The following is a 19,639-nucleotide window of genomic DNA, read 5'->3' on the forward strand; positions in this document are numbered from 1 at the left end:
CCTCGCTACCTGGCTCCCGGGGTGGGGCTGGAGGGGGTCTCCCTGCTATCTGGCTCCCAGGGGGCTGGAGGGGGTCTCCTCGCTACCTGGCTCCCGGGGTGGGGCTGGAGGGGGTCTCCCTGCTATCTGGCTCCCAGGGGGCTGGAGGGGGTCTCCTCACTACCTGGCTTCCGGAGGGGGCCTGGAGGGGGTCTCCTCGCTACCTGGCTCCCATGGGGGGCTGGAGGGGGTCTCCTCACTACCTGGCTCCTGGGGGGCTGGAGGGGGTCTCCTCGCTACCTGGCTCCCGGGGGGCTGGAGGGGGTCTCCTCGCTACCTGGCTCCCATGGGGCTGGAGGGGGTCTCCCCACTACCTGGCTCCCGGGGGGCTGGAGGGGGTCTCCCCGCTACCTGGCTCCCAGGGGGCTGGAGGGGGTCTCCCCGCTACCTGGCTCCTGGGGGGCTGGAGGGGGTCTCCTCCCTCCCAGCTTCTGCTGCTTTTCCTGGGGGAGAGGAGGGAATGAATTAAGCTTCTTTAAACAACGGAGCCCTTTTCAAACAATTAATTCAAGCTATAGGTCTACAATATACTAGGACCATATTGTCTGAAACTTTGCTGTCAAGTTCCAGTCGGGTGGAGGTTGGGGTGGGAAATGCTTTGCAGGGGGCACATGTCCCCCTGCCTCAGAATCTCCCCTGCCATCTGGACATAGGCTTCCCCGCACCTGGACTGCTCACCTGACGGCGCTTCCAAGATAGGAGAAACAAAGACAACGGAGACCGGGTTACAGAACAAGGGGGAAACAGACCTGATATTTCCTTTTAATTGACTCTTCATTCCATAACACCTTGTGCATTTTTTCAAGTGGTTTGATAGCAGCCTTAGAATGCCTCCCCCGAGAAATCCAGGAGGAAACAGCAAAAAATCTAGAAAAGCAAAACTCTTTCCCAGTTAGCAGGTTCTTTGGGAACAGGAAGAACTCCCCAACTTCTGAATCTTCTACCGAGACATCAGCCCCCCCCCCCGCTGAAATGCGAATAGCCAGTTCTGAGCCACATTTCCCATCCATCTATCCTCTCCAAAGGACAGGTACAGCACAGAGGTGTGGACTTGGCTTGGAATGAGGAATGAGAACCAGGTTGTATTGACGGCAGAAAAGAAAGCTTCGTTCACGCTCTGGGGTCTGACTTCTCTGGCGTGGAAATGCAGAATTTGGAGAGAGGAATTTCGTGTGCCCACTTTCCTATCTCCCCTTCTGACGAAATGCCAGATGGGTGGGATGAAATACCAGATGGCCCGTAACTCAGTGGAAGAGCCTCTGCTTTGCACGCAGAAGCTCCTGGATTCAATCCCTGGCAGCCTCCCCAGGTAGGGCTGGGAAAGACTCCTGCCTGAAACTTTGGAGAGATGCTGCCAGTCAGAGCTGACAAGCCTGAGCTAGATGGACCAAGGGTCTGACTCAGTGTAAGGCAGCTTCCTGTGATCATCACTAGGGAAGGACTGGCAGAGCATCCGCCTTGTAGGCAGAAGGTCTGAGGTCTGATTCCGGGCAGCCTCTCCAGGTAGGGGTGGGAAAGACCCCTGCCTGGATCTTTGGATCAATGACCCTGGGAAAGGAGTTCCCAGAAGTTGTTAACTACACCCGCCCCCTTCATCCCCAGCCAATGGCTGTTGCAGCTAGGGATGATAGGAGTCGTAGTCAACAACATCTGGGAAACCCTGTCCCAGAGATCGCTGTCAATGAGCCCAGACCCAGAGGGAAAGTTCAGTTCTCCCACTGTGAATCCCCAGGATACGATAAGCCAAGAATTGGCAAACTTTCCTAAAAAATTTTTTTAATTGCTGCAAATGGTTTTAATGTTGTAACTGGGGTTTTTTAAGGGTTTTTTGTTTTCTTTTTAAACTGTTCTGATTGTTTAATTGTTGTTGTTTTATGGGTGTCTTATAATCTCTGTTTTAACTGTTAATTGATTTTGATTGTTTTGTTTTAATTGTAAACTGCCCTGAGCCATTTTGAAAGGGCGGTATAGAAACTGAATAAACAAACAAACTTTGGTGGTCCAGCCCTGCTGACTGAGCAGAGGGGCCCCTTTTCAAAGTGGTGATTCTCTTCATTGAGCAGGGGGAGAGCAACTGGCCCTATCCAGCCCCAGCACAGCATTCCTCCAGTGGCTGCGGCCGGTGTCTCTCTTAGGTTTCTTTCCTTTCTTTTTTTTAAGATTGTGAGCCCTTTGGGGACAGGCAGCCATTTCATTCATTTATATAAATGTAAATGGCTTTGAGAACTTTGGCTGGAAAACGGGATACAAATATCCATTGAACTACAACTCCCAGGAGTTGTAGTTCAACAACAGCTGGACAGCCAAAATTGCTTAGCTCTGCTATACACGAATAAGGAATATGGGGAGAGATTTTCAAAAGAGAGAGACCACCACCGAAGAACGTGGACTGACCATCTATATAGCCAGCTTAGATTCCTTGGATTCCCAAGCACCAAGGTCGCTTTACAGAGGACAATTCTGAGCAACACGGCATAGATATTTTGCATGAACTTGAAAGAATCATCAGGGTATGCTACCTAAACGCCTCGTACACACATCCTGAAGGGGCCAGGACCGGCCCTGCTTCCTGGCTCCATTCTTGGACCAGGGACAGGGCCTAGTCAGGAGTGCCCCCCCCCCAATCTTCGGAATGCCCTCTGGCCAACCTGGATTTGTTGTACGTCCTGTGTGAATGGGGTTGGGATCTCTGTCCCTGCATATTGGAAAGTACAGGAAATGGACGAACGGTTGCCATCCAGACCTCTGCGCACACGTAACCTGCACAACTCTGGTCCTCCAGCTGGACTACAACTCCCACCATCCCCAGCCACAGTGGCCAATAGTCAGGGAGTACGGGAGCCGTAGTCCAACAACAGTAGAGGGTTGAGGTTTTGCAGCCCTGATTCAGATCGTACTGGTCCCGCCCAGCAACATCCGACCTCTCCCAAGGTCACCTCCACATCTCCGAGGATCCCCACCCTTGAAAAATCCACCCACTTCCTTATCCTCAACCCCTCTTCAGATGACACTGAACCAGGAAGCAAGCCGCTGTGAACCACAGAGAGAGTCCCGTCAGGCAGGATTTTCCTCCTAAATGTTGAGACATCCCTTCCCCACCCTTGACTGCATCCCACCCCTTCGCAATCCCACGATCGGCAAATGCACAACCCCGCCATGGGCGAGGCAGCTCCCATCCCAGACAACTCCCAGAAGCCTTTCCTCTACCAGCCAAACCAGCATGGCGTCCAGTTCCCAAATGTATGTTGGAAAATGACTAGAGTCTACGGTTCCAAGGATGTAGCCAGGAACTCTAAAAGACCAAACCTTGGGTGGGGTGGGCTGGGGGGTGGGAGAAACCCAAACAAAGAGAGAATCTCCACGGGATTGCAGGCAGCCATATTGGAAAAGAAAGTTGCTGGCCAGCTCGGTCTCCCGCCCACCCCCTCTGCATCGAAAGAAGGTTCCAGGACACGTCGGGAGCAGTGGCCAAGGGAGTCCCCAGAGCCGCTGCCGGAAGGGGGTTTCTTACATAATGGTGCATCGGTTCCTGCTCAAGGCCCCCTGGAAGCAGATCGTGGTGTGGATGTGCTTGCAGCGGGCGCAGCCCACGCTCTTGAGGAGTTCGCTGAAGAGCAGGAGGATGTGCCAGTTGTACTTGGCCGAGCACTCGATGTAGCCACACTTCCAGGTCTTCTTCACCAGGTTGGAGACGTTCCAGCGGGGGATGACCCGGCCTTTCTGGAGGTCCCGCTTGTTCCCCACAATGATGATGGGTGTGTCGGAGGTGCCGATGACCCTGCCGGGAGAAAGGAGTGGGGTGAACCATTGGCAGATATGGGCGGGGCTTGGGTTTCTATTATCCTTATCTAGTAATAAATATTACTAATAAATAATATTTATTATTCCTGGATACGGATGCAGGGATACGGATACGGATGCAGGCAGGGATACGGATACCGATGCAGGGCAGGGATACGGATGCAGGGCAGGGAAACGGATGCAGGGCAGATACGGATATGGATGCAGGCAGGGATACGGATACGGATGCAGGCAGGAGTGCCGCATTCGAAGTATCAAAGCTCCAGGCTTAGAATGCAAGCACAGCATTCATCAGATCACCAGCCATCAATAATAGCATTAATATTATTAACAGCAGCAATGATGTCCTCTAAGAGCATATGGGCAGGATATGGACAGTTTGGGGAGGGGATCTGGTCTTTTGGTAGCAGGCATGAATTGTCGCCTTTGCTAAGCAGGGTCTGCCCTGGTTTGTAGTTGGATGGGAGGCTACATGTGGGCACTGTAAGGGATTCTCCTTAGGGGATGGGGGAAGAGCATCTGCTTTGCATGCAGAAAGTCCCAGGTTCCCACCCTGGCAGCAGGTCCAGGTAGGGCTGAGAAAGACTCCTGCTTGGAACCTTGGAGAAGCCGCTGCCAGTCTGGGTAGACAAGACTGAGCGAGATGAACCAAAGGCCTGACTCAGTAGAAGGCAGCTTCCTATCTTCCTGTGACAGTGTGTTCTACATCTAGTGGGTTCCCGTGCTGTTCGCACACCACCCAACATGACTATCTGGCTATGGGGAACTTCCATGTCCAAGCAGCAGTATACCTCGGAATCCCAGTTCTTGGGTAGAGCAACAGCAGGGAGAACAAACAATAAGCAATAAAACAATAAATAAATAAATAAGAGGAGTTTTCTATAATCCCCGTCCTCATTCTGCCAGATATGACTATCTGGCTATGGGAAACCTCCGTGATCAGCAGCAGTATTCCTTAATACCTGGGAAGAGCAGCAGCAGGGAGAACAGATAATAAGCAATAAAATAATAATAATAAATAATAAATGAAGGAGGAGCAGGAAGGAGGGGGGAGCATTCTATCGTTTCCTGCTCTCAAACCACCCAACTTGACTACCTGGCTACGGGGAACCTCGATCTGAATTCGATGCGAATTCAGGCAAATCTGAATCGATTCAAATGGATCTCATTCTGTGCAAGCAGTGTTCAATCAACAACATAAGAATAAATAATAGGAGGAGGAGATTGTAAAGTGCATATGGGCAGTGTATTCTGTATCCCCCGGGCTATCCCACCTGAAAGGGATAGCAGGGTCCCCATTCCTTTTCTCGTTTCGGGTCCAGGGTGGGATGCAGGGCAGAGGCACAAGCTCACCTGGTCTCCAGGATCTGCTGCCGGATCGTCTTGACATACTCAAAGCTGTCGAAACAACAGATGTCATAGACCAAGATGTAGGCGTGAACGCTCCGGAGGCCACGACAACACACGTCCGCCCACTCCTGCAAGACAGAGAGAGAGAGAGAGAGAGAGAGAGAAAGGGACGGATCAGGGAACGGCGCCCCGGGCAACAGAGCGGAACCACCCACGGCTCAGTCCAGAGGGAGCCGTTCACTCCCGTGTGGTGGGACTGCTCACTTGTGCCAGCCAGCATCTGGATGCCCACGGCCGCAGAAAGGTTGCTTTTCTTCTGGCTGGAGTTGCTAACGGGACACAAACGATGGGTCAGGATAGGTTCTGGGGCTGCAGAAATTGCAGAAGGAGAATCTCGGATGCTGAAGACCAGGCAACCAAACGGTACATAGGACAGGAGAGGAGAGCTGGTCTTGTGGTAAAGGTACAGTGTGCCATCGAGTCGGTGTCGATTCGTGGTGCCCACAGAGCCCTGGGCTTGTCTTGGGTAGAATACAGGGGGAGTTGACCATTGCCTTCTCCTGTGCAGTCTGAGATGATGCCTTTCAGCATCTTCCCATATTGCTGCTGCCCAGTATCATTGTTTCCCATAATCTGGGAAACAGACCAGCGGGGATTCGAACCGGCAATCTCTGGCTTGCTAGTTATTTCCCCACTGCGTACTGTCTGCAAAATGGCATTGGGGTTTAAAAGCACTAGCCGAATCCACACAGAGCGCCTGTGTTGCTCTCCTTGCACACCCCGCCACAGCCCCTGCTTTATTGCTTAGTGTCAGCCACCCACTCCCCACCAGTCCCTCGCCCGCCCCCTCCCCGCCGCGGCTTCGGTCCCCCCCTCCCCGCTCCTCTTCCCTGTCTGCATACGGAATCCCCACTGCCCAATCACCATGGTGCTTCTGTTCTGTTACCTCCTATTGTTAAAGCACTGGGTGGGTGGGGCTTGCCACATACAACCTTAGCGTATTTTCTCTCTCTCTCTCTGGCCTACTGGTTGCTAATCCCATGTGTGGCAGCTCTCGTGAGAGTTTGCGGAGCGAGCTGCCGGCAGGGCAAGAGGAAAGCGGCAGTGGGCGGGCAGGCGGAGAAAGAGGCGGCAGTTGGGGGGATGCGCGGGTGGGAAGAACGAGAGGCGCAGATGTTCTGCACCCAGCCCAGCGAGTATATATATAGATTTCTTACATTCACAGTCTGATGCCAAGAGCAAAACCAATTTCTGCGTGGCTCAGACCAATGTGACGTCTGTTTACATTTTTTTAATCTGTCCATCTTGGACTTCCGCCTCCAAAGCAAACATTCTCCCGGTGAGCTATGGATCTTCCCTAAGGAATTGTCTGTTCCTTAGTCTGACCTTGGTCAATCAAACTCAGTCGTGCCTACACTGACCGGCAGTAGTTCCCCAAAATTTCATATGGGTTTTTCCCAGCTCTCCCTGATGACGCCGGAGCTTAAACCTAGGGCCTTGTACATACAAAGGAGTTCCTCTTCTCTATTGCCCTACAGCTCTTCCACTCCAGATTTTGCTTTAGGGATATGCAAAACAACAACAACAACAAATCGAGCCAATCCATTCAAATTCGACTTGAAACTGCACGGAATGAGAGTCATTTCAATGGATTCGAATTCGCCTGAACTCCCATCAAACGCAGATCAAATTCAAGTGGATTCTATTCGAGTTCAGGCAAATTGGAACCGATTCAAACGGATCCCATTCTGCGCCAGCAGTTTCGAGTCGAATCCATTCAAATTCGAATCGATTCGGCCGGACGTTGCGCACATCCCTCTTTTACTGTGGCATCTTCATTGTGATGCCACTGGAAAGGAGGATTTTGCTACGAATTGTGCTTCAAGCAGTCTCACACAAGACAGCCTTGCCTCCAGACTAGTCTGGAAGTCAGCATTTGCGGCTTCGACTCTCTTCGGGAGGCCCCTTCTTTCGGGTCTCCAGGGAAAGCATTTCCCTTCTCTAGATGCCTCCATCTGCTCCTCCTGACAACCCACTCACCCCTGGTGCATTTCAAGGCAGGGACCCAGCTGAGGATGTCACCGCCGTATGTCCCCGCCGAACATTTATCCTCTGCTATTTCCTGCCTGCCTCTTGCACTGACGTTTCTTCCCCACACACAGATCTCGGCTTCTCCTCCTCCTCCATTCTGAAGGAGGATGCATCCTCCTCTCCTTCTCAGGGGTTTAGGAGAGGAGAGAAAGAGAACCTTTGATTCTTTACCCTACAGTCCCAAGAGCAACCCTGAAAGCCGCATTGCAACCTTTGGAATCATAGAATATTAGTGTTCTCAAGGTCCCAGGTTCAATCCCTGGCAGCACCTCCAGATTTGAGGCGAGGGGGACCTCCTGCCCGAAACCGCAGAGAGCTGCTGCCAGTCAGTGCAGACAATCCTGAGCAAGATGGACCAAGGGTCTGACTCAGTCGGCAGCAGCTTCCTATATCCCTACACTGTGGAAATGCGCATTCTGCTTCCTTATTTGACCTTCTGAAGACTATTTGTGGCCACAGCGTCACCGACATTGTGAACTTCTTTATTATTAAGAGTCAGAATTTCCAGGGCAATCCTACGCACGGTTACCCAGAAACTCTGCTGTGTTTGATGGGGCCTTCTCCCAAATGAGTGGCCTCAAACTCAGCCATTTATTAGATTAATTAATGTTTTTAAAAACCTTTTTTTAAAAAAAATAAACAAGAGGTGCTCCCCTTTAGCTAACCAGCAGAGATTTAAAGGGTTTCAATTGTTCCGAATGCAAAAGCCGCAAGTCTTGAACGAGGCATCCTCTATGCAAAAAGAGAGAGAATGCATACATAAAATGCACGCATACATCGTGGCAAGGGCCAGCTTAGAAGATGGGGGGCCCCTTGCAAGTGAGAGGAAGGAGAATGCATCTTTCAAGGTGGTAGGTGCCCGTTCAAAGGGGGTGTTCTCTCTCACATCTGAGGGGAGGGGGAATGGGTCTTCTCCAGTGTTCAAAGAAGCACTCCAGTTTCAGGTGACAGAGACACGTCCACTAGGCAGACATGTGATCACATGGGGGCACCCAATCCAGCAGGGTGATATGAGTAAACAGTGCCAGATGGGAAGATTCGCCCTGCTCCCTGCTCCCCAAAGAGCCTGCACATTCTGTACCCCCAAAACACAGTGCTCCTTGCTCCTTGGCCCTCAGCCCCCCCCATAAACAGCTAGTCATTTCAGCCGCACTCCCTTCCTTGAAGATGAATTGCTTACCCCAGCATGCATTGCAAAAAGAAAATGGTCTCCGAGTGGATTTCCAAATTAACAGCAGCACCTTTTCATCTCTGAAGTGTTATGAGTTTTCACCCCATAATAGACTTTGGAACTCTCTCCCACTGGATCCTCAACCCAGTGCAGGCAAGTCATTCGCTGGTCATCTGCACAAGCTGATGTGACCTCGGGAATGAGCAGCCTGCACAACTCACGTTAGAACCTCCATTGCTATAGGGTATGAAATAGCAGCTGGCTTTGCGGTCATGCCCATGAACGGTTGTCGCATATGCACACTAGAGACAAGATGATCCCATTCCACTCAGATTTAACTTCCGGAACACAGGTTCTCAGTGTTGGACTACAACTCCCATCATCTCCCTGTCTCAATGGTAGGGGATGGTGGCAGTTGTAGTCCAAGACCATCTGGCACGTCCTGCTCTAGAGACTTTCCAGAGAGAGAAGGAGCCAAACTTTAAGAACAACAAGGTTATCAACATGTCGAAAGCCTCCCGCATGATCAGATATCGTGTTGCCGTATCGGATACCGCATTCTTTCGGTGTGCTTTCCAAATTCTTTTGTGAGCTTCCTTGGAGGCAATTACATGGAAGACTGATGGGAAAAACTGAACGCAGTATTTCCAAAAGGTATAAATAAGGACCACAATAGACCAACTGCCAGAAAACGGGGACTGTGGACACGTACGGAGGAACGAATCGGGAGGACCTCCCATGATCCATCCTTCAGGTCAGCCCCCTGGTGCAGCGATGACTGCGGGAAATGAAAAGTGATGAAAGCGGGGAGACACTTACCTGCAGGGTGTTGACTGGGAAAGAGGTGATGGGCGGGAAGTCCATGATCTGAAGGTCGTGGACGTGGCCATTCATGACCACGGCGGGCAAGTAGATCCGGCGGGCCGTGGTGGGCACGCAGACCTCGCTGAACTCGTTGTAGAGGAACTGGCGGACAATGGCACTCTTGCCGACTCCCTGAGCACCCAACACAGCAATCTTGAACGTTGTCACCATGCCTCCCGGCCGCAGCCCCCCTGCGCAACGTGGCGATCGGCTCCTTGGCACAGTCCGCGGCCTTTGCGACGCTACCAAGAAGGCCCCCGGGCTGCATATTCCGGCAGCTGCAGGTTCAGCCACAGTCAGGAACCATTTCCTCGCTGGCTCAGCCTGTCACTGGGAGACCAAACAAAAAGGGCTTCGTCAGACTCGAGAATGTGTGTGTGGGGGGGTGTCTTCCCGGGGCAAGGGTTCAAGATGGACAAAAGGAAGCAAGTCATTGCAAAGCACTGACCCAACTTGCAGCAAATGGCCACTGCTTTAGACCACCTTCCTTCCTTCCTTCCTTCCTTCCTTCCTTCCTTCTGCCTAAGATTAGTTAACGAGCACAACAGAACCTCCAGGTTCAGGGGCAGCCTACCCCTGAATATCAGTTGCTGAATACTACCCTTCTTCCTCCCCTTCTGCAGCAGATGCATCGAAGAGGATGTGTTGGCTTCAAGCCGACGGTCATCAGATGGGTAACAAATAGTGCAGCTGCAGTGTGGAGAGTTATCTGTAGACCCCCTGGGAGCCCTTCAAGGATCCCTAGGGGTAACTGAAGTACCCCCTCTTGGGAACCTGTAGTCTAGTAACCAAAAAAACCCACCTCCCCCAGTTTCACTTCCAGTTTGTTTGTTTGTTTATTTAACATATTTTTATACTGCCCAAAACTTACGTCTCCGGGTGGTTTACAACAAAATAAAAACAGAAAGTAAAACATTAGTTAAATCAAAAACAAACAATTTTAAAAATTACAATTCAATTTTTTTTAAAAAAAAAATTAACACCCCACCCCCTTCTTTCCTGTTAAATCTGAGGATGGGTTGTCTAAATTCAGAGTCGTCCTTTGGGATAAATAGAGGCATAACCTGTATTTAACTTCTGTCTTTTAAGGCATTGTCTTAAATTCAGAGTCATCTCTGATTCGGGTAAATATGGAATGTTGCATCGGATGACCATGCACTGGGTAGGTTCAGACGTGACACGGAACCACGGTTTGTTGTATCTAGGGCTTTTCAAAGAAACCTGGATTGGCACCACAAAGGACTGCCATGTTTGTTTTGCCATATCTTGGTTTCTTTGGGTTGCGCCCATGGTCTCCTTGCTTCCCATGGTCAAGGCTGGCCTCTCTTTATACAACAGCCCTGCGAGGGTGGAGCTACTGAAACAGAGGTTAAATATAACAAATCTATAAGAACCATATACAAAGCTATGGCGCGGCCACACCTGGAGTACTGCGTATAATTCTGGTCACCACATCTAAAAAAGGACATTGTAGGATTGGGAAAGGTGCAGAAGAGGGCAGCCCAGATGATCAGGGGCCTAGAGCACCTTCCTTATGAGGCAAAGCTACAACCCCCGGGGCTTTTTAGTTTAGAAAAAAGACAAATGCGGGGAGACATGATAGAGGTCTATAAAATCATGCATGGTGTGGAGAAAGTGGATAGAGAGAAATTCTTCTCCCTCTCCCATCACACTAGAACCAGGGGCCATCCCATGAAACTGATTGCCAAGAAAATTAGGATCAATAAAAGGACTTCCTCACATCGCACATAATTAGACAGTGGAATTCTCTGCCACGAGGTGCAGTGATGGCCACCAACCTGGATGACTTTAAGCAGGGCTTGGACAGATTTGGGGGGAGGACAGGTCTATCAGTGGCTACTAGTTTTTATGGCTAGAGGTGGCCTCCAGTACGATGCCGCTGAACACCAATTACAGGGCAGCAACAGCAGAAAAGAGGGCTTGCCCTCCCCTCTTGCCTTTGGGCTTCCCAGAGGCATCTGGTGGGCCACTGTGGCAAAGAGGGTGCTGGCCTAGAGAGGCAGCCGTGGGCCTGATCCAGCTGGGCTGTTCCTCATGTTAAAGTCCAACAATAGATCCAGGCTACAAGAAACCAAACTTTGGGTTCAGACTGTGGTCCGAGTGCCTGGAACCAACCGGTCTGCTGATGGGTGTGGGTTCAGAAATACACACTATCCATACATAGTTCCGCGAAACGGCCATCGCTCAGTGCGACATCAGACTCTCCCCCAGTGAGAGAGAAACGGCGGCAGGGGGGAAGGGGGCCGACTGAAGGTCACCTTAACTGGGGAATTGGCCAGGTCTGCAAGGATATGGAGAACGACAGCCAGATTGAAAAGCCAGAGAAGCCTGGCGGAAGTTAATTAAACTCCCCGCTGTATCACTCCGATGCGGGTCTGATTTAATCTGCTCGAACCAATCTTTCCAATGTCATCAAGGCGACAACGTGTTAATTTAGGAGGCCGGCCAGGGAAATGATCTTCTCAACCTCCCTCTTGTTCTACCGGAAAACCATGTCAGTCCAGGAATTGCACTCTCCACAGCTGCCTCCAAAAAAAGAGGACAAGTCCCAGATCGCAGGATATGGATTAACTCCTCCTCTTTCAACAACTGTGCCGTACAGGTAAAGCCATCCGGCGTCAGTGTTGCAAACGGATATATTCCCTGCCCTGAAAACAGATGCTTGTGACGGAAGCAAAGAGCTTTAAAACGGGTTTGCAGACACCCCTACCCTGCTGGGTGCTGCTGGACTGCAACTCCCGTCATCCCCTGCTGCTGCAACTGGGGAGTGATGGGCATTGTAGTCCAACACCAAAGAGCCCAAGTTTGAGGACTCTGGGGTTAGAAGACTGCTCAGTCTTGCGTTCCAGTCCCACCACACTTTCTCATGCTTTCCCTCCCCTGCAAACTATTTTATCTGCATCTGTTTTGGGATGCATGTGACTTTTTTTTACTTCTATAATGTATGTTTTTCTTACTGGTTCTTGGTGACTACTACTACGCTGTTTAATGGTTGCATGCTTTTAAATGGGTTCTCTGATTATTGCTCGGGCTGGAGGCATGGTATGATTTTATTATTTCAGCGCTGTATATTTTATCTGTTTTTGTTTCGCTATGGCCTCATGACTAATGCAAATAAAGCCCATCATCAGTCTAGATCCAGGTCACTAAAAACAGTAACATAGGAAGCTTGCCATATACTGAGTCAGACCCTTGGTCCATCTAGCTCAGTATTGTCTTCACAGACTGGCAGCGGCTTCTCCAAGGTTGCAGGCAGCAGGAATCTCTCTCAGCCCTATCTTGGAGATGCTGCCAGGCAGAGAACTTGGAACCTTTATGCTCTTCCCAGAGCGGCTCTATCCAGAGCGGATATTCCAGAGGGGAATATCATATCCATAAAGTTATGGCTGGGGATGATGGGAACTGTAGTCCAGCCACATCTGCTGAACCCTGTTTCTCAGCACCGCAGGCTGAGAGCCCCGTTTTATTCCACTGTTGTTTTCCTTTTGCCCGGAGAACAATTGCGATGTGGCCAACCAATAAAATTATTATTTTCATTATTCTATTCTTTCCCTGGTCTATTCAACACCGGCCCCCTCTGTGTTGAATTCTAGATTGTAAGCTCCTCGGAGCAAGGACCTGTCCTCCTATACACTGCAGAGGGACTTCACTGTCACATACAGAACATTCTCATTTTCTCCAAACAGAATCCCAGCCTTTTCGATCCTGCAACCATAAATGGAGCTTCCTCCCTGCAAGGAACCCTGGGAAACACACACAGTTTTGCAGGAAAGCATCCTGAATCCGGAAGAGATCCTAGCATCGAGCCGACCTTTCACAGAACCACCCTCCCGAAATCTGCGCCAGTGTCCTTTCTCCTCTCCAGAAACAGACACAGAAATTACCACCCGGTTTTAAGAAATCTGCAAGGCACAGCTTCTGCATTTGGCGCATATGTTGATGGATCTTTGCTAGCAGAAGCCATTTCCACAAGGTGAACGCAGAGAGAGACGCAGCTCTCTAGAAGACAAGGCCCCCAACTGGGATTTGCGACAGATCTAACAAAAATCTCAGGGAGAGGGGCTTCCGGGGGCTGCATTTGAGTCCTTCCCGAGTCAGCGGCGCTGACCCAGGCTCTCCGAAGGCTCCCTTTAATCCTTAATCCTGTTTTTGAAAGCTGAGGGAAAGTGAAGAAAGCAGCGGAAAGCGATCCGGTTCGCCAGCCAGAGACCGGTGCGAGCAAAGAATCTCTGCAGGCCGAAGTGCAAAGATGTCTTGCAGATATCCTCCGATTCGGGTCCCCGGATCTTGTTGGCTTGCAACTCCCATCACTCTCATTGCGGTGGCAGTGGATGATGGTAGTTGTTGTCCGATGGCTGGGGACCCCAGGTTGAGAAACCCTGTAGTACCGGGATAAAGCAGCCCAGGAGAATCCAAGATTCCACCAGGATCTTTCAGACCCTGCCACATTCCACACAAGATATGACCAAGGCCCGGAGTGGGCATTGGGGTCAGATCCACCCCAGCTCCACCTGAGACGTCAGATGAAACTAGTTTGGAATTCAGAAGTTAGCAGTCCTCAATATTAGGGACTTAGGATCATGCATCGAGCCAGGGTGAGGATGGCAGACATTAGAAACAGACCAAGGCTCTGTTAGGAACACCCTGCGGGACAAAACCCAAGGACATCCATCCAGCCCAGTGCCCTGTTTCCAAAAGGGGGCAGCCAGATACAGAGGCCCTGAAGTCAACAGCCCTGCCTTGCTGTTACCACCCTGGCAAACTGGGGCGCTTCTCCTCTCCCTTGACTCCAAATAAATGGCCCTTGATGGCAACGGCCAGCCTCCTACCTGGTTTAAGGGCCGTTACACAGTTCCATCCCTGGCTGCATCTCCAGTTAGGCCTGGGACAGACCCCTGCCCGAAAGCTGGGAGAGCTGCTACCAGTCAGTGTCGACAGTACTGAGCTAGATGGACCACGGGTCTGATTCGGAAGAAGGCAGCGCCCGCTTCCTAAGCACAGGATTAAATAAATAAAATAAATACAAATAATAAAACAAAGATGCCTTCACTGGGAGAAATCGGGTGCCCAGGAGACATTGCCTGATTCGCGAGAAAACATTCTGACTGGCTGATCCCCCAGATTAGCCTGCCATGGGGCCGAAAGAAACCGCACCTCACCAACACATCCACAGAGCCCCGACAGCTCTGGGAGGAGGCTCGGGTCAGCGAGCCCAGCTGCATCGACAAGAGGGACGTCGGGTCCCCGGCCGATCTCCGCCAGCCTCTACCTATGAGCAAACACACTCACTCCGTGTCCAGACCTCGGCGTACAGGCGGCGAACCGGAATGTCCACTTTCCACTCTCACGCAGCGCACCGGATGCCCAGATCAGACTCTCAGCCCCCCCCCACACGCTTTCCCATGCATGCACACAAATCTGCAAACGAACATCCACAGGGCACACGGAGAGCATGCATGCAGAGGTGGGACTACAACGTACTTCATCCCTGGCGGGACGCTGGGGGCAGAGGCCCGATGGCACCGGACATCAGCTGCTCCATCCGCCGGGGACGGTGTCCCAGTGGCCTTTGGCTGGGGATGATGGGAGTTGTAGTCAAGCTCTGGGAATCCCCGTTCCAGGGAACTCTGCTCAGAGAGACCCACAGGCCTAGGGAGAGAAACGGCAAGGCCACAATCAAGGCTTACTGCCCCTCGAAGGGAATTCTAGCCTCGTGTGGTGGAGGGGTTTCCTTCTCTGATACGAGGTGGCAGCCGCCTCGGTACGAAATGGCCTCTCCGAGACCCCTATTGTCAGCCACCACCACCCCGGCCCACCAGTTGGCGGCTATCTAGACCAGTTCCAGGGAAACAAACCCAACATGTATTTACCGCTTTTCAACAAAAGTTTCCAAAGTGGCTTATATACAGAAATACTAAATAACTAAAATGGAAAAGCAACCTCTCTCTCTCTCTCACACACACACATGACCCACAGAAACCCTCTGGCCACCTGCAGGCCCTATGGAAAGGGAGGACGGGCACAGACCGCCGCACACACCCCCACCGGGGACCCAAAGATCTGGGGTTCGGACCCACGGCGTCCCATTTCAGACGGGTTTTTGCAGCCATTAATCCGGGATCTTGCCCCCAGTGACGGGCACTGTGCAGGGAGCCCCAGACATACACTTCAACGACTGGTTTTGGGGGAAAGGGGAGAAGTTGGCAGGGATAGTCCACGGCTCTTGCTCTCTGGCTACCGAGGGCCCGTCTTCTGTCCCGGGACCTTTGACTCCTCACCACTCGCCACCACAGCTGCAGCTGAACCTCACCTCCGCCTTCTCTCCATGGGGGCGCCAAACCAGCTCCTGCCCCACAGATCGGTTTGCAGTGGGGCCCCGGGACAGCGCCCGGGGGGTCCTGTAGTATCCAAACCTCTCAGCCCCACGGCCCAAATCTCGCTCTGGCCTGCACGCTCCGCCTCTCAGCGGCCAGCCACCCACCGGGCCCCTCAAAGGGAATTCTAGCCCCGCTTTCCAACTTTGTGTCCCACAGACCCCTCTGCTCAACGTTATCTTCCCCCCACCATTTTAAAAAAAAACAAAACCCAAACATTTTAAAACACACCACCATGTTAGCACTTAGGATCGACCAGAGCCGGATCAACTCCCTACCCCCCACCCCACATTTTTGGGCAGCCCCAAACTTTTAGGCTGGCTACACAGGCCTGTTGTCCAAAGGACAGGTACACCTTGGAGAGCTCACCTGTGTGGCATCCTTGCCTGCTGTGCTCTAAGGTGAAAAGGCCCCCCCGCTCCCATTCCCCCCTCTCCTCCCCCCACAAGCCCCCCCCCACTTACCTTGCAATGCCTCCAGGCGTACTGCCTCCTCCCCACGGCGGTAAAGCGTCTCCTACGCTGGACCCCTAAACCTTGGCTGAGCTGGGGGGCCAGGCTGGCTGCAGGGGAGGGAGGATCTTCCATCCAGCAATCCCACCCAGATCTCGGGAAGCCAAAGGGTGGGTGTCTGCAGAAATAAACACCGGGCTTGGGGGTTGTGGGTTTTTTTTGCGGGTTTGTTTTTTTTTTTTTTTTTTTTGCAGCTAATTGCAGGCAAGCAATTCCCTTGGCCGGGAGAAGTCCTGGGGGGCGGCTTGGTATGGCTGCCAGCAGCAATCCGCGGCCGTCTGGGTTATCCTCTGGAATGCTGGAGCCATGACACGGCCCATTCCTTCCACCTCGGTGTGTTGCCTCCTTGCCTTCCTTGGGCGATGCAGGGCTGGCAGCTCATTTGGAAAGATGATAGGTGTGTGTGTGTGTGTGCGTGTGAGGGGGGCGAGTTAGGAAATCTCCTGCCACCGATTACAGATCCTCAGGGTCACAAAGCCTGCCGTGTTCCTCGTTTAATGGGGTGGGGGATGAGGGCAGGCTAGCCCAGCCTCATCCCTAGCTCCTCTGCGTCGCCCCGGCAACATCTCCATCAGAACGGCCCTGCTGGATCAGGCCCGAGGAGGCCCATCGAGTCCAGCATCCTGTTTCCCACAGTGGCCCACCAGATGCCTCTGGGGAGCCCACAGGCCAGAGGAGAGGGCCGGCCCTCTCCCCCGCTGCTGGGGCTCCCCTGCAACTGTAGACTGCCCCTGAAGCTGGAGGTGCCATAGAGCCATCAGGACCAGCCGCCATTGACAGCCCCGTCCTCCACGGTGGTGGCCATGACATCTTGTGGCAATGGATCCTTTAGGTTATTTGCCTTGCTCCATGTGGAATTTGTTACCCAAGGCCTTCCTTTTTGTCAGTCCTGAATGTCCTGGCTATCGGTTACAGAGGGTGGCCCCTGGTTCTGGGAGGAAGGGCTCCTGCCTGAAATCTTGGAGAGATGCTGCCGGCCAGTGCGGACAACCCTGAGCCAAGTGGGCCAGTGGTCTGACTCAGTATAAAGCTGCTTCCTATGCCGGAGCTTAGGGGAGCAGTCAGACGGAAAGAAGCCAGTTGTGGGTTCTCTTGAGCAAGGGGATGAACGCTGAGCATGTTCTCCAACTCCTGTTGCCAAGAATTTAAATATATACATTAAGTTTGGAGCTGGAAGTGCAGATCAATCTAAGGCAGGGATTCCCAACCCAAGTTAGTGGTGGGACTACAAATCCCACCACCACCTGCCAGAAGCTGTCGCCCTCAGCCACAATGAGAACGGTGGGGATTGTCGTCGAATTTTAGAGCTGGGAGGGGCACCTAGCGGTCTTCTAGTCTAACCCCTTGCTCCGGGAGGAACTAGCTACAGAAGCCCTGGCCGGTGGCCGTGGATCCTGTTTGAAGACCTCCAGGGAAGAAGAGCCTACCGCTTCATGAGGCAGACTGTTCCACCGTTGAACGGCTCTGTCCAGAAATGCCCAATGTCTAGCCTAAACCTGCTCTTCCGTTCCAACCCATCCACTCTTCTGCGTCTCTCCTCGGGAGCAACAGAGAACAGGTTTGCTCCGTCCGCGCAACGGCCCTCCAGTGCTTTGAAGCCGCCACTCGTATCCCCTGCCCCTGACCTTCTCTTCTCCGAGCCACCCGTCTTCCTGCAGAGAATCCACAAAACTGCCCACCCGATGGGGAGGAGGTCCGATGCACCTCTGAGCAAGTCCTTGCTTGCTTTCCGCCCCTGGGCACGTGTGTATATGAAACTCTGCGCCTCTGCCATTGAAGGAGAAACGCGGCAGAACTACCTGCTCTGGGAGGAGTCTGTCCGTCGGCCTCTGCGTGAGTCCCTGGCCCGTCTTTTCCCTTCTTTCAGATCCGCTCAGAACAGGGACTCACGCATGAAAACATAACTGGGGCTCCTCCGCGCGGAGGTCACTCTCCCTTGTAGAGATGTACGGCCAAATGATACAAATGCATCATTAGCACTAATGGGTTATTGCCACCCCTTTAATTAAGAGAAGCAACAGGGAACGCTGTCTCCTTCAAACGTAGGTATTTAGCGAAGTTGTAAATGGATGCAAAAAAGTCGTTCTAGTCGAAAGGGAGATTATCTCAATGATTGTTACGAGAATGGTTTAATAAGCGCGTGCGTAGGATGTGGCTGATTTGGGTACAGTATAGCCTCTTATTCAGAGATGGAAGTTTCCCCCTCCCTCTGTTTATAATTTGAATGAACAGCTACTGTAAACAGAGTTTGGTTTAGGGGAAGGTTGCGTTGAGAAGTAACTGGATAATATACACAAGAGCTTGGAACAGCACTTAGTGGAACCAACAATGAAGTCGGTTGTTTTTGTTATTTTGGTGAGGTTTCCGGTGTGTGCTTTTAAGCGCTTTTTGTGGGTTATTTTTACCTAATGGTGCAGCGGGGAAATGACTTGACTAGCAAGCCAGAGGTTGCTGGTTCAGATCCCCGCTGGTATGTTCCCCAGACTATGGGAAACACCTTTATCGGGCAGCAGCGATATAGGAAGGTGCTGAAAGGCATCATCTCATACTGCACGGGAGGAGGCAATGGTCAACCCCTCCTGGATTCTACCAAAGACAACCACTGTGGGCACCACGACTCAACGGCACACTTGACTTTTACATGTGGGCTTAACTGTCAAATAAAATTGTGCAATAGCTGTGCCTTACCGTGTATGTTTCAGAGCCCTTGGAAAGGGATATTTTATGCCACCGATATTAAACACCTCTAGCTTGTCTCACTTTATTGCTTGAACTCACCATTGTGGTGAAGCCTCCTAAGCAACTCATCGTCCCACAGATTTTCTCGCGTCGACTACTCGGTGGTGCTGGGTGGTGTTTTTGAAATTTAAAAACAAGGACAAAAAACGTTTGTCGTTAAGTCTCTGCAGTCGGGGGCGGCTTCAACCGAGGACTCGTGCAGAGGCGCACAGACCCCCTCCTGCCAGGGCAGAAGTTCCCAGGGCACTTCTTTTTCATCTCTCTAACGCAGAGACACAAGAGTGCCTGGAGTGCTGAAAATGTCCATGGCGGTCCGCTGCTTCCAACAGCCATCTTTTAAATTTATCCATTTATTTTATATATATATATATATATATATATATATATATATATATATATATATATATATATATATTGCTCGGGACGGCTCTTAAAATTAATCAGATAAAACAACATACAGTGCAAAATTAATTAAGAGTAAAAGCAGGACCGAGTTAAAACCAAAGAGGAACGTTAAGTCAAAAGCCCGCCAGATAGAACATTAAAAAGCCTCTCTACAAAAATGGGTCTTTAAATGTCTGTTTAAAAACCTGAGGAGCACAGTGAAGCTCTTACGGGAGGGCATGCCAAAGCCAAGGGGTCACCACCAAGAAGGCCCCGTCTCTAGTCCCCGAGGC

General features: G+C 51.7%; 1 protein-coding gene across 9 annotated transcripts in view; it reads right to left on the minus strand.

Annotated features, from left to right (window-relative positions):
• Nucleotides 1-16,707, minus strand: part of LOC128336222 (ras-like protein family member 10B) — a 29,095-nt gene extending 12,388 nt beyond the window's left edge. For 6 of the 9 annotated variants that reach the window (XR_008311856.1, XR_008311854.1, XR_008311851.1 and 3 more), the window contains exons 1-6: nt 16,176-16,707; nt 14,819-14,986; nt 9,272-9,646; nt 5,194-5,318; nt 3,551-3,817; nt 789-906 (exon numbers count right to left, since the gene is read on the minus strand). Coding sequence is in view for 1 of the 9 variants with exons in the window: in XM_053275562.1 (XP_053131537.1) it covers nt 3,547-3,817; nt 5,194-5,318; nt 9,272-9,487 (612 nt within the window). In the remaining 8 variants the exon portion in view is untranslated. Of the gene's footprint in view, nt 1-9; nt 3,818-5,193; nt 5,319-9,271; nt 9,647-14,818; nt 14,987-16,175 lie in introns of those variants that run through there. The other 3 variants (XR_008311857.1, XR_008311853.1, XM_053275562.1) reach the window with 3 other exon arrangements.
• Between the last annotated feature and the right edge of the window lie 2,932 nt (nt 16,708-19,639).

This window comes from Hemicordylus capensis, chromosome 12, assembly GCF_027244095.1.
Source record: "Hemicordylus capensis ecotype Gifberg chromosome 12, rHemCap1.1.pri, whole genome shotgun sequence".
NCBI classification, from domain to species: Eukaryota; Metazoa; Chordata; class Lepidosauria; order Squamata; family Cordylidae; genus Hemicordylus; species Hemicordylus capensis.